The sequence below is a fragment of the Pseudophryne corroboree genome, chromosome 8 (assembly GCF_028390025.1).
Source record: "Pseudophryne corroboree isolate aPseCor3 chromosome 8, aPseCor3.hap2, whole genome shotgun sequence".
NCBI classification, from domain to species: domain Eukaryota; kingdom Metazoa; phylum Chordata; class Amphibia; order Anura; family Myobatrachidae; genus Pseudophryne; species Pseudophryne corroboree.
Genome location: NC_086451.1, coordinates 250,059,780 through 250,075,444, shown reverse-complemented (window position 1 = coordinate 250,075,444; position 15,665 = coordinate 250,059,780). Strand labels below are relative to the sequence as shown.

At 43.3% G+C, this 15,665-nt stretch overlaps 1 protein-coding gene across 2 annotated transcripts in view; it reads right to left on the bottom strand.

The window, feature by feature from the left end:
- Positions 1-1,637: 1,637 nt before the first annotated feature.
- ATRX (ATRX chromatin remodeler) overlaps positions 1,638-15,665 on the bottom strand; it is a 561,376-nt gene continuing 547,348 nt past the window's right edge. For both annotated transcript variants that reach the window (XM_063937173.1, XM_063937174.1), the window contains 3 exons: positions 9,851-9,946; positions 9,639-9,767; positions 1,638-4,917 (listed from right to left, as the gene is read on the bottom strand). In XM_063937173.1, the coding sequence (XP_063793243.1) occupies positions 4,648-4,917; positions 9,639-9,767; positions 9,851-9,946 (495 nt within the window). In that variant the 3' untranslated portion in view covers positions 1,638-4,647. The remainder of the gene's footprint in view (positions 4,918-9,638; positions 9,768-9,850; positions 9,947-15,665) is intronic.

Here is a 15,665-nt window from a genome sequence, read left to right as displayed (position 1 = left end):
GCCCAATCCACTCTGCACGCAGGTGAGTTCGCTTCTTCTCCCCTTAGTCCCTCGATGCAGTGAGCCTGTTGCCAGCAGGTCTCACTGAAAATAAAAAACCTAAACTAAAACTTTCACTAAGAAGCTCAGGAGAGCCCCTAGTGTGCACCCTTCTCGTTCGGGCACAAAAATCTAACTGAGGCTTGGAGGAGGGTCATAGGGGGAGGAGCCAGTGCACACCAGGTAGTACTAAAGCTTTCTATTTGTGCCCAGTCTCCTGCGGAGCCGCTATTCCCCATGGTCCTTACGGAGTTCCCAGCATCCACTAGGACGTCAGAGAAATGATATGCCTGAGCCAGGAGGCGGGGATATATGGACGGGCCCGTTGTATGCTGAAAGGCCGAAAAGCTTTGACCGATTGGTGCAAATCCGCTGTCGCTTCATCATATCCCAATGTTATCCTATGGATAACCTGTGGACCCTGCCGGAGAAAGAAGCGTAATTTGCAACCTGAAAAGTTACAGTACCATCAGAGTTCAATAAAATATAGCAACTAATTTATCAATACCTATACTGCCCTGATCGTTATCATAATAAAGAATAATAGATTAGATTTATATAGCGCTTTCTCAAGCAGGACTCAAGGCGCTTAACAGAATTAACATAATACAGTACGGAAACAATAAAGTACATAAGCTTTTCATAAAAAAACATAGCGTGGAGATATTAAAGGGGCAATTTTGGAAATGCTTGAGTAAATAGGAAAGTATTGAGATGGTTTTTTTAAGGATTCTAGAGTATGGGTGTTTTGAACTGTGCATGGAAGCGAGTTCCGTAGAGTTGGAGCTGCATGGCTAAAAGCTAGACCCTCAGGTGAATTACTGGAGATTCTAGGTACTGCTAAAAGTCCTTCATCTACAGATCGTAGTAATCAAGTGGGACAGTATGGAATCAGAATCAACTTCAGCTACCTTGGGCCTAGGTCATGTAGTGCTTTGAAAGTCAGTAAGCCAATTTTGAAGACAATTCGCCATCCTACAGGCAGACGATGGAGGGAATAGAGAATGGGTGTTATGTGGCTGGAACGGGGCTGGTTGGTTAACAGCCTGGCAGCTGCATTTTGTACAAGCTATAAGCGGTGCAATTATTTTGCTGGGACACCAAGGTAGGAGGGCATTGCAGTAGTCTAATCAAGATGATACAAAATGCATGTATGACTTTTGGCAGAATTTTAAAGGGAATTAAGTGTTGATTTATGGTTTACAATTAAACACTTGTTACAATCCCAAAATTAGTGGGGGCAAATGTCACAATGGAAATGGACAATGTTGCAATGTCTGCACTGGCGAGTTTTTTCGCGAGGCAAAAATCCAGTTCTGGGAATATCTGCTCTAATTACAAGTTAGTCTCAAGCTCAGACAACACTTGTTCCAGTTTTCATACACGTGTAACATCTCTTATATAGTCACATGATTGAAATGCAACAGGTGGTAAAATTAAAGTGATTTTTTGAGTGTGAGGTTTGTGGACATTCAGCCAAAAAGTTGATTTACCCAATCACACTGGTGAAGCACACACAGTATTACGAAGATGCTTCTCTTTGAATGTCATGTATGGTGATCAGTAGCGTGCGATCATATAAACACTCAAAGCCTGGAAACAGTTTTGGTCACTTTATTAAATGAGATATTAAATATATTTTTTAAAGTTTCAACTACTAAACAGCACTTTCAATGGTGAAAACACATAGGATATTTCCAGATTTAAATGCTTGATCATTAAAAGCACAATCTCAGTCCTTCAGTATATTACAAAAACAAAACCTGCCAGTGACTTTTCTATATTACTTCAGATCATATTGAAATCAAAGAGCAGGAAAGAGAAAAAGGCAAATTTCACAGCTGTATGATTTCAGAAGCCAAAGCTGGTTAAATGGACTGAAACTACTATACAACTGAGACATACATGTACAATATCACAAATATCAAGCCAAGAACGCTTTACATCCAAAGTAACAGCATTAAAATGTGGAGAATTTAGCAGGCAAAACTGTAATACAAGCAACTTTGTTTTAACTGTGCTTAAAGCTGGTGCAGCTAGCTCAAATGTCTAGAACATAATAAAAGTGCCTTCCACACCTTTCTAAGAGAAGTCTTCATATTGGTTAAAGCTTGATGCTCTACGAAATGCACAGACAGTATATGCAGCTAATATGTCTACTGACAAAGTGGTGTGACTGGTCCATGTTGCACGTCCTCTTCAAAAAAAATGTTGCTGCAATTCTCATATCAGAAAGTCCTGTTGGTAATAAGTCTGAGGATTTTGCCGATTTACCAAAGTGGTCTCTTCAAAAGGCAAATGCACTTTATGCTTTTTTAAGGAGCAACTGCATTTTCTTCTATTAACATTTAAGTAAAAATAATACACAAAAAAACGTATTACTAGACATTTAAAGCCATTATAAAGCATACATTTTCCTTAAGAATCCAAAATGTTTTAATTCGCCAAATTAAATGCGATTAAACTTCTGACTTTCACTACAAATACTCAAAACTAATGGAACATTTAAATAACAAAAATATATATAAAGTTTTTTTGAACTGTATCAAGCTGATACTTAAAATGAGACCATACTGGCTGCAGCTATCCATTCAAATCTGCATTATTAGAACTGTCCTAAAAGTACACACTCAAATTCTGAATATTTTTCTGCGGCTTGACTTTGTACTTTTAGATTTTACTAATTAATGTTGGAAAGTTCTAAGGGCCGCAATATTTGCAAAAAGGAAACCTACAGTTCAACTTTCACTGAATAGATGCATATAACGTGCAAATTGACTTTCCAACAGCTAAATGTGGATTTATCGGTATGCTTCAGATACAGCCACAGCCTGTATTCATAGATGTCAGCGGCCATAACACTTGAAGTATATTTAATGTGGAAATGTGTAGAGATCAAAGTTAGCAGGAGCTCATTTAAATGAGAACGTCACTTTAGGAGGAAGTAAATTATATTAACATCTAATATCAAATAGAACTGAGGGCTAGTTTCCTAATTTAGAATTTGTGAGGGGGCGAAAAAGAAAAACAAAAAGCTGGTTTCCCAAAGAAAAAAAAACCCATGCCATAAGTTGGCATTTTGAATTAATAAGATTTGCCTGGCCACTGGTGATAATGTGCAAAGAAAATGAACATGAGGATTTGAAGAGCAACACTATATGCAATGTGCACTTTCAATGCAGTGTTCCCAAGAGTTTGTAGGGAACTGATAAAGTTGGATTTCTGCTCTTTTTCGGTATAAATGGCTTACTTCCTTCATGCGGTGTAGGATGTAACCATGTGTTGTTTCCTAGTAGGTAACTAGGTTAGTGTGGAATCAGAATACGTTGTTTCCAAGTCTGACAAGAAAAAGATATAAAATAAAGATTCAAAATGATGCCCCTGCAGGCATCTAGTAAAAAGGAAAGGCATCTTGTAAAGATTCTGTGCCACTGTGTTACACAATCAGGGCACCACTAACCTAATTACATTTAAGCAATTGTATTTAAAGACTAGTAAGACAAATTAGTCACTTGTGTTCAATAACATCTTTAAGTTGCTTGTTTTTAAGATTAGATGCTGTATTAAAGGGATGACAACTTAAATAACTCAAATGTACTAATATGCTGTGGACAGTGAACACAATGTAAAACTTAAAGAAAAGCAGTAAATGGGCCAAAAAAAGAAAAGAAAGAAAAACAGTATTTTATGTAAACACCTATTAAGTCTAGCTTTATGGAAAAAAACAGCAGAAACCTATATTTACAAAGGCACAGAGATGCGGATACAATATTAAAAACTTATAACAATAAGTGACAGAAAAATGGTTAAATGGACCTCCAAATCAACAAAAGTAGCAAGTAGCTACTGGCTATGGTCAGCCATCATGTCATTCTAAAGTATTTTAAATACAGAAATCTCTAAAATTTAATAATTTCTGTTGATCAGAGATCATAGTTAGGGCTAACTTAACATTGTCACAGAAAAAATAAGCTCACAATGCTTAAAATGTATTAAAGTTATGCTACAACGACAAACCGGTGTTCGACAGACGTTCATTTCAGTGGTTCTTCATCAGGAATGGACAACTACCATCACTCTGGTGGTGCTGAGCTACATTACATCTGATACATAGCAAGAAGCTGGTCAGGAATCACTGGAACTGTAGTTCAGCAATGACACCAGTGCTGTAAATTGTTAATTTCTGAAAATTAGGGTGTAACCCCAATTGCTACACTGCCACTTGTAACTTGAACAGCAAGGGTATAGCCGATATACAGTGCATTTTCTACGGCTGATCATCATTGTTTTGTACACGAGACCTGCTTCTGTGGTGTGGCGGATGCCAGGATGAATAGCTGGTATAGTACAGAAGGTGTGCTTTCATTGAAAACAGGTATCTTCTGGGATTGGGAAGAAAGACATTTCCGAGTGGCCCTGTGGACACTTCAACACAAATAGAAAACTGATCATACTGCAAAGCTTTTAGAGGGTACAGTTTGGCATTACAAAAACACTTTCCCGTTTGTTTCTTATACAGTATGTCAAGCCTTTAATAACTAGACAAAAGGGCAAAATAAAGGATCTTTCTTTGCTCAAAACAATCCATGTAAAGATCTTAGTGCAATATCACATTTTCTTTGCTTGAGAAGGTCCGGCATTTTTTCCTCTAATGGGCGGTGGTGGTGCTCTCTGCATGGGCAGGTTCTGCAAACTTGCTTGATACATTCCTTGCAGATCAATTTGCGGATAGTTAGCTGGGTTCACAAGAATGTTTGGGTTTTTCTGCATTATGAGGCGGTTCAGTGCAGCTTGCTGCTGCAAGGCAAGTTTCTGCTGCTCGTTGTACTGCTGCTGTAATCTCCGGCCCATAAGGATTCGCTGTACACAGCTGATCAACTGCAGGAAGAGAGAATAATGGAGAGAGATGTATATATGATCAGATGAGTCTGTGCCCCTGAAACCTCCCTACACGCATTTCAGTGTTCACGTTACATTTACAGCACTGATGTACAAACACATCCTACTACAAAGCTGTACACTATCTGCAAACACAATTACATTAACTGAAACAGAGATCTTATTAACGTAAGCCACCACTCAGAATTTCCTGTACCAGTGGAGTAAAAAGTACCCATATATTTTTCCAAAAAGGATGAAGACCTATGTGCACCAAGCCCACCCTTGAATGTGACTAGCATTACTGACCAAGTTCAGAAGAGTAAAGAGATAACCAAAAAGAAATGCAACTATAGGCAAAATGCCCTACTTAGATGTTTGAGACCACATATTAGCATCCAAATTACTGTATATCCTCCTCAAAGTGGTAAGAAACCCTACATTATTCAGGATGGCACTCGTTATACCGGCTGTTGGGATCCTGGAGCTCAGCATACCGGAGCCAGGATACCGACCACCGATATACAGACAACTTTTCTCTCTCTTGGGGTGTCCACACCGATGGAAGGAGAATAATCACTGTGCCCGCAACATGGCGAGCACAGCGACCTCACAACGACCTCTTTTGTGCTCACCCCATGCCGGCATTACGGCTGCCAGGATCCCGACAGCCGGCAATTCGTAGTACACCCATTACTCATTATGCTCTAAGAATACCAGTGTGTGTGTGTGTAGTCCCCATGAGCTACAAGATTAATTATAAATTGATAAAGAATAATTAAAGGACTATCTGCAATAATGTATGATCCTATTTGATTTCTCTAAAGGAGGTGAAAATTTATTTTTAAGACCAAATTACCAGTCTTCAGATTAACTTTGTATAGGCCCGTATTCACGGGCAGATGTGGGAGAGATGTGTGCTGAGCGAACCGCTCAGCACACATCTCTCCCCCTGCTCAGCACAGCGCGATGTGTGCTGAGCGTGCAGGGGGGGGGAGCGCTCATTTCACCCAGCGGGTGAAATGAGCGACGTGCCAGTCTGAGCCTGTATGCAGGCCAATCTAGCACCAGCAATAGCGATGCGCGGGGCTGCGCATCGCTATCGCTGTGGGGGGCACACACGGTGCGATCATGCTTAAAATCTAAGCAATCTAGTCAGATTGCTTAGATTATCACTCCGTGAGTACCCCCCTTAAATGTTAAGGGGAGTAAACACTGAGAGATCCGTGCTTAAAATCGAAGCAATCTGACTAGATTGCTTAGAAGCACGGATCTCTCGTGTGTATGCCCCAGAGCTCCAGCGATGCGCGGCCCTGCACATCACCAGTTCTAGATTGAGCCTGCATGCAGGCTCAATCTAGCAGGTCGCTTATTTCAGCGCTGTGTGAAGTGAGTGGGCCCCGTCCCCCCTCGCTCAGCACACTTCGTGCTAAGTGCTGAGCGGGGGGAGAGATGTGTGCTGAGCAGTCTGTGATAGATCGCTCGGCACACATCGCTAGGTGTGCACCCCCCTTTATTCTGTAAGAAGCTGTGCTGACCTTTACTAGTACCACAGCAGAATCCTCTTTGTTTTTTAAATATAGGGTGGAATGCAATTACCTGCTGTTATTTTCCCAGGGCTAATTGCTCCCCCGGGGCTATTCAATTAGCCCCCACCAGCAGCACTCATCTTGGATTTTTTTTCTGCGTCTAACCAGTGGTTAATGGGTGCCGCGACCCTGTTAACACACAGATATGTGAACTTTTCATGAATTCTGTGTGTTAACGCCCATTAACATTTAACGGGCATTTAAAAGGGTCTGGGGTAAAAAATAAAAAAATGGTGTGCAATTGAATAGCCATGGTTATTAAAGCCAGTGGCTACCTCTCTTTATCACCCTCTTAAACTTGGGTAATTGAATTCCCCCCATAGCCTTCTTGTTTCTCTATCTACTAGAAATAACTTCCCCCTCTCTCTATATAACGCAGTACAGTCTGATCTCAAAAGGGTGTACACCAAGCACATTGAATGAGGGAACCACTAGATACTACAGCTGATAAGAGAACAAAGCTGCTTTACCATTAATCACCATGGAACACATCCAACTATTATTTTTTGTGAGGCTAGAGTGTCTCTACATTGTGTTGTTTGTCAAGTACGGGGTTCGCTATTCACAGTTATAAAAGGAAAGAGAACTGTAGAAGTGAGCAGCTGTACTTCATATAGGGTGGAATGCAATTACCTGCTGTTATTTTCCCAGGGCTAATTGCTCCCCCGGGGCTATTCAATTAGCCCCCACCAGCAGCACTCATCTTGGATTTTTTTTTCTGCGTCTAACCAGTGGTTAATGGGTGCCGCGACCCTGTTAACACACAGATATGTGAACTTTTCATGAATTCTGTGCGTTAACGCCCATTAACATTTAACGGGCATTTAAAAGGGTCTCGGGTAAAAAATAAAAAAAAATAAAAAATGGTGTGCAATTGAATAGCCATGGTTATTAAAGCCAGTGGCTACCTCCCTTTATCACCCTCTTAAACTTGGGTAATTGAATTCCCCCCATAGCCATCTTGTTTCTCTATCTACTAGAAATAACTTCCCCCTCTCTCTATATAACGCAGTACAGTCTGATCTCAAAAGGGTGTACACCAAGCACATTGAATGAGGGAATCACTAGATACTACAGCTGATAAGAGAACAAAGCTGCTTTACCATTAATCACCATGGAACACATCCAACTATTATTTTTTGTGAGGCTAGAGTGTCTCTACATTGTGTTGTTTGTCAAGTACGGGGTTCGCTATTCACAGTTATAAAAGGAAAGAGAACTGTAGAAGTGAGCAGCTGTACTTCACCATCACAGGCAAACAACACAAAAAAAAAGAAAAAAAGCTTGAAACCTGCAGTCATTTAACACCGCTTTCAGATCGCAAATGCCGGATCCCACCCGGTAAGAGAAACGTGTCCTTACCGGGTGGGATCCGCCATTTGCTCTGCTATGTTGGCTTTCCGATCCGGCAATATACCGGGTCGGTTGCCATAGCAGCGGGGTGGCAGCGCAGCAGCAGCAGGGGCGGGGGTGGAGGCGGCGCTGGGAGATGAGCTAATCTCCTGCGCCGCCTCTCCCTATGCTGTGAATGGGAGCAGTGTCGTATCGACGCGGCTCCCATTCACACTGCGGCTGACCCTTTATTCAACCCGGGTATAACCCTTCTTTTTTACCAGGTTGAATTACCGGGTCAGGCGACCCGCTAATTCGGCCAAAGTGCTTTCACATCGCACACTGACCCGTGTCAACACGGCAATATGCCGTGTCGATACCGGGTTATTTGTGCGATGTGAAAGTGGTATTAGTCAGCGGTATAGTGAAAACAATATTAGCTGTGTTACGTCAGTAAATCTACACGTGACTTAGTAGTGCTGAAATAATTCTGGCATCCTTGAATTCTCCAGCATGCCTACAAACGTTTTTAATCGGATAACCAAGAAAGCTCCAAAGGAATTTTAAAAGTTTTACATTTATGAAAGTTTTTCTATCTAAAAAACTATGTTCAACACCAATATTTAACTTTAGTTCTGTGTACTACAGTACAACCTCTGTATAAGCAGTCTGCCGACAAATCAGAAAAAGCAAAGCATAAAAAAATGAGTCTCCCAAGAAAATATTGAATAGAAGAACATGGTGTTTTCATCTCAAATGTCCAGCGGGAGGGAAAAACTACTTTCTGCTCTGAAATCAATTAGTAAGGGACACCCCACCAGATGGGAAAGCCATTAAACTTATCACCATCACTAATAGGCTGGTATCCAGTGGACAATTACTGTAAGCGCCCAATCTCTGTCGGCAGTTCCATGCAGTTCTGTCTTGTTCTCAATTTAACTATGGTAAAACAAGACACACGCAGGAGTCTTGTGAGGGGAGTTTTTCAATGTGGCAGGGACAGGGGTAACATATGCAGGAGTTGGAATTGCTGACAAATAGCAAAGAGGGGGGAAAAAAATGAATGGTTGGGAATAATTCTAAGCAGGAATGCAGTTGATCTGTCCAGAACCTTGTGGAAGCCAAAAGATTCTTGAGCAATGTTTGCCCCAAATAACTTGGAACCTGGTGACTGGAATGATTTTTAATTGTGTGAAGCCTGTTGCTGGAAATAACTGCAGGAAACAGTTGCATGAAAAATTTAAAGAGATTCCGCAGGAAGGATAATGTATTATTTTGGTAAGGAACCAACAGCTCACAAAACAAGTGTCTGTGACATGTAACCCTTTCAAAGAAGGCAACGGTCACGTGAAAATTAAAAACTAAAGAATCAGAATAATTTAAGAATGCTATGTACTACTGCATGTATAACCCTTCATCTTTCCCACAGGCATATCTAGAATAATACCAATGCAGCTTTGTGCTCTGGGACCCATCCATAGAAAACATGGACAGACACTGATGGCAAGTTGTACAGTATATTAGACAATGGCTGAAAAGGTCGGACTCTCCAGCATTTTAACTATTACTCTATTGCAGATTCTAACATTCATATTTGTACAACAGTCTACAAAATGAGAACAAAAAATCTAGTTGGTTGCGATGGACTACGCCAATGTTCATAAAAGGCTCCCCCGTGCACACAGATAATAATAAGACCATGTAAACCTAGCATACACAGTACATGCAACTGATCTCTACACATACAAAGATGCTGTAAGTCACAGTCATTTATCCATGAGATACAGGTGAAATAGTTACCATCTGCTGCTTGGCCAGAACGTCACTGTAAATGGCCTCTCGTCTCTTGATTTCCAGCTCTTGGCTTGATTGTCTGCTTAGAGCCAGAGACTGAACTTGGGATTCTGAAAAAGTTGGATTTTCCTTCCACTGGGGAACACAAATTACAGGATGATCAGAGGGGCGTAGTATGTTACCAGTCAAAAGACAGACATGACATCCAAATCACATACCACTAACGAAATGATGTCCTCCAGAGGATGGATCCTTGCAGACGCAATGCTATTTGTAGCTTCTACCACTTTCTCTCTGCCTTGGTTAATGAGATCCTTGAGGGAGGACAGTATTAAATGAAAACTAGAACATGGCAGAATGCATTACATAGTCCTACAAAGATAAAGCACAAAATCTAAAGACAAAAAATACACGTATATACTAATTTTATATATATATATATATATATATATATATATATATATATACACACACACATATATATATACATACTTCCAAAAAATGACTGGCACTCAGGACACTGTTGGAGAAGATAAATGTATTGCCCCAATATCCATATATTGGGGCAGTACATTTATCATTCTCAAACAGTCTCCTGAGTGCCAGTCATTTTTTGGAAGAATATCACTGGTGGGGGGTGCGGGTTGCCATGCCCCAAGCTGCTTATGCCTGTCCTCATGTGCTAAGTATACCTCTATTACTGCTTCATGAGATGGTGTTGTTATGCTAATTGAAGATAAATCTTTCATGAATTTATTGCTGGTTGTGCTGGTTGGTTCAGCACATTGTGCTGAAGGTGTGTGCAGTTTACTACCTGCTACACACACACATACACACAGTCGAGCCACATTATTATGACCACCTCCTACATTTGACGCCAGCAGAGCATAGCCCATGAAGTACGTCACGTGTCCTGCACTGGCATGGTGGGTATATAAGGTGTGCAACAGGTCGTCTGCAAACATAACACTTGATGTGGTCATGTGTAAAAGGGGCCATTTATCACAGTTGCAAAAAGGGATGATTGTCTGCTTTCATGCCAAATATAGCAGTATTTCTGGAGCTGCGCAGTTTGTGATGTGTTCATGTGCAACTGTGGTGAAGGTGTATCGTGACACAGACAAATGGCACCACTGCAAAGTACGATGTGGAAACTGCAAAGCACCACGTGCCATTGATGTGAGAGGTGAACATCGGCAACAAAGGTGCGTGAGGGCCAACAAACATGCTGCAGCAGCTCAAAATGTACCTGTGTCAACCTACCAGCACCTTAATGAGTCACTCCAAGTCAGTCTAGTTGCCGTCCATGCTGCACACGGCAGTTACTCTGGCTATTAGCTGGTGGTCATAATAATGTGACCTGACCGTGTATATACAGTACTGTGCAAAAGTTTTAGGCAGATATGGAAAAAAAAAAAATGCTGCAAAGTAAGAATGCAATCAAAAATAGAAGTGTTAAGAGTTTATTTTTATCAATTAACAAAATGCAAAGTGAATGAACAGAAGAGAAATCTAAGCAACATCAATATTTGGTTTGACCATCCTTTGCCTTCAAAACAGCATCAGTTATTCTAGGTACACCTGCACAGTTTTTGAAGGTACTCGGCAGGGAAGTTGTTCCAAACATCTTGGAGAACTAACCACAGATCTTCTGTGGATGTAGGCTTGCTCAAATCCTACTCTTGTCTCTAAATGTCTCTTCATGTAATCCCAGACAGACTCTATGATGTTGAGATTAGAGCTCTGTGGCTGCCATATTATCACTTCCAGGACTCCTTGTTCTTATTTAAGCCGACGATAGTTCTTAATGACTTTGGCTGTATGTTTGGGGTTGTTGTCCCGCTGCAGAATAAATTTGGAGCCAATCAGACGCCTACCTAATGGTGCTGAAAATCAATTTGCTGAATATTTAAAATTTTACCTCATCATTCCAGAGCACCTACTGCCAAGTTCCTACGTTTCCAGTAGACGGGTATACTTCACTGGTTTCTGCCAGATCTGAGCTGATGGCACTGCTGGACATCTTTCAATTTCTCTGATGAACTAATTTTCCTTGGCCGACCAATGCGTCTATGGTCTTCAACGTTTACCGTTTCTTTGTGCTTCTTCAAGGGAACTTGAACAGCACATCTTGAAACACCAGTCTGTTTTGAAATGTTTGCCTTGGAGAGATCTTATGGGCCCTACACACATACCAATCCGCTGCCGAGCTGCCCGACGGCGGATACGGCTGATCTGGTGGCGGGGGTAGTGAAGTTTCTTCACTCCCCCCGTCACCCGACTCCATAACAGTGCAGGCAAATAAAGAAGAGAGTCAAATATTGGAATGCATGCATAAGCGACAGGGCACCAGCGATGAACGAACTCGGGGCCACGCATCGTTCATCACTGGTGCCTCCACACAGAACGATATGAACGAGTTCTCGTTCATTTATGAAGGAGAACGTTCATATCGTTCTGTTTTATCTGCCAGTGTGTAGGGCCCATTACTGATGCATCTTGTGTCTTGTTGCTGTACTCAGTCTTGCCATGGTGTATGACTTGTGACATGAAATGGTCTTCCACAACATTACCTTTGTAGCAGAGTTTGGCTGTTCCACACCCAGTTTTAAGCCTCCTACACAGCTATTTCTGTTTTAGTTAATGACTGTTTCACCCTACATATGAAAATGATAATCATTATCACGTGTTTAGTATGATTGATTAATCATACACCTGACTATAATCTGCCCAAATCCCTGACTTTGTGCAGGTGTACCTAGAAGAATTGATGCTGTTTTGAAGGCAACACCAAATACTGATTAATTTAGATTTCTCTTCTGTCCAATCACTGCATATTTTGTTATGCTTTTTTTCACTTTGCATATATTGTTTGCTGGCTCCTCCCCTCTATGCCCCCTCCCACAGGCAGTTATACGTAAAACAGTGCCCGAAGGAGAAAGGACATATATGAGAGAAGGAACATGACAACAAAGAGTGGTGAGATTTAATACCAGCACACCACGAACATATAACAACCAGCAACGGCTGGTAACAGCAGCAACAGCTGAACAGGTAACCACATAAGAGAGAACCTGCAGAAAAGTCAACGCACTGAGGGGGCGCCTAATATCCCTTATGAACTACGAGAAAAGGATTGAACGGTAGGCAATTAAATTCCTATTTTCTCTAGCATCCATAAGGGATTTTGGGGAGACTTAGTATGATTGGGACGTCCCAAAGCTTCCATAACGGGCGGGAATGTGCGCAGACTGCTGCAGCATCGCCTGCCCAAACTGGGTATCCTCTTTGGCCAGGGTGTCAAACTTGTAGAAATTCACAAAGGTGTTCTTCCCCGACCAGGTAGCAGCTCGGCATAGTTGAAAGGCCAAGACTCCTCGGGCAGCCGCCCAGGAAGAGCCCACAGATCTTGTAGAGTAGGTTTCAGAGACTTAAGGCCCATACACACTTGACGATAAAATGAGAGCGACGTCGTTCATTTCAGCCCTCATCAACGACGTCGCTCATTATATCGTCAAGTGTGTATGCATCAGACGACCACCGTTGCGCGGCCCCGCGGGACATTAACGACCCTCGCTTATCTGTGGAGCATGTATGCTCAATTTCCACTATGGTCGTTACAGACCAGAGACGTCGTTGAATGTGTATAGTGTGAACGACGAAAGACCAACGACCAAGCCACTGTTCACCAGCCCTGTTCCCAGCTCATTATTTTAATAAACTGTTCAGCTTGGATGCTTCAACGATGAATGGTCTTTGGTAGTGTGTATGCTCATGTCGTTTGCTCAGCTGTTCAAGGGAAGTTCAAGGGAAGTCGTTAACGACGGTCGTTAACAACGTGTGCATCGTCAAGTGTGTATGGGCCTTTAGGAACAGGTAAGGCTGCCAATACATAGGCCTGTTGGATAGTAAACCTTAGCCAAGGAGCAATGGACTGCTTCAAAGCAGGACAACCCTTCTTCTGCGCATCAGAGCACGAACAAGGAATCCGACTTTCTGATCCGAACCGTACGCTTGATATAGATCTTCAAGGCTCGCACCGCATCCAATGCCTCCGGAGGAGCAGAAGTGTCAGAACTGGGCAGAATCACAAGAGGTTGATTCAGGTGAAACACAGAGACAACCTTTGGCAAGAACTGCTGCCTAGTCCTGAGCTTCGCTTTGTCCTCATAAAAGACAAAGTATGGACTTTTACATAAGGCCCCTAATTTTGAGACAAGTCTAGCAGAAGACAGGGCCAGTAACATCACTGTCTTCCACGTGAGGTACTTGTCTTCTACTGTCATCAGAGGCTCAAACCAGGAGGACTGTAGAAATTCCAACACCACATTCAAACCCCAGGGCGCCGTAGGCGGCACAAAAGGAGGCTGTATGTGGAGTACCCCTTGCAAGAAGGTCTGAACTTCTGGCAAAAGTGACAATTTCTTCTGAAAGAAAATGGAGAGCGCTGAAATCTGGACCTTAATGGAACCCAGACGCAAGCCCTTATCCACACCAACCTGCAGGAAACAAGAAACTTCCCAAGAGGAACTCTGCAGGTGGATACGTGCGTTCCTCGAACCAAGAGACATATCTTCTCCAGATATGATGATGGTGTTTTGACGTCACAGGTTTACTGGCCTGAGCCCTGATAGCAATAACCTTTTTGGAAAGGCCCTTGGGAGCTAGGATGTTCCGCTCAACCTCCATGCCGTCAAACAAAGTCGACGTAAGTCCGGGTAGATGAACGGTCCTTGTTGAAGATCGCTTCTTAGTGGTAGAGGCAAAGGGTCTTCGACGGACATGTCCAGAAGATCCGCGTACCATGCCCTCCGAGGCCAATCCGGGGCAATCAACTGCCTGGACTCCCTGATTTCTGATTCGCTTGATCACCCTTGGGAGCAACGGAATTGGAGGAAATAGGTAGATCAGCCAGTAAGGCCAAGGCAACCTCAGTGCACCCACTGCCCTCGCCTGAGGGTCCCCGGTTCGAGAGCAATACCAGTGAAACTTCTTGTTGATACGAGAAGCCATCATATCTATTTGCAAGCAGCCCCACCGGTGGATGATCTGCTGGAACACCTGCTGGTGGAGTCACCACACTCCCGGGTGGAGGTCGTGATGACTGAGGAAGTCCGCTTCCCAGTTGTCTACACCCGGAATGAAGATGGCCGACATTGCTCTTGCATTTCTTTCCGCCCAGAGGAGTATCTTTGACACCTCTCGCATGCAGATTCTGCTTTTTGTCCCTCTTTGCCAACTGATGTACGCCACTGCAGTGGCGTTGCCCGACTGAACTTGAATTGCGTGATTCGCGAGCAGATGAGAGGCCTGAAGCAGAGCATTGTAGATCGGCCGAAGGTTCCAGAATGTTGATCGGAAGTAAAGCTTTCGTGGGCTGACCACCTGCCCTGGAACTGCGCCCCTTGGGTGACAGCACCCCATCCTCGCAGACACTCGCATCCGTCGTGAGGAGGGTCCAATCCTGAAACCCAAAACTCCGGCCTTCCAGGAGACTGGAGGACTGCAGCCACCACAGGAGGGAAATCCTGGCCTGAGGTGACAGCCGAATCATCTGGTGCATTTGTAGATGTGAAACGATCCACTTGCTCAGGAGATCCAATTAAAATGTTCTGGCATGGGGGGCGTGGCCTGACGAGTAATGGAGTAGGACGTGCTATCCTAGCTCCCCAGCCGACAATATCCTGAAAACATCCTGGCACCCCCTGTGAGACTGCATAAACGGCCCTGTGCGGCTTTATGAAATTCTGCTGCCCGTTCTGAGCCCCTTTCCAAGTGGATCCTGTGCTCACTGTACCTGCTGGGTACGAAAGAAGGGCTGTGCTGATCCTGTCCTGCACGAGGCCGGCGCCATCTTGGATCCTGCTGCAAGGGAGCTGTGCTGGTCGCCTCCCGCCCGGCTCTCCTAGCGTACCCTGCGGCCGGCGAAGAGATACCGCGGGGGCCCCGTCACCCGCACAACATACCGCTCTGCTCTACTTCTCTGCCGGACGACCAGGGCGCTTGTCGCGGCCCTGCAGACCACGGGAGACC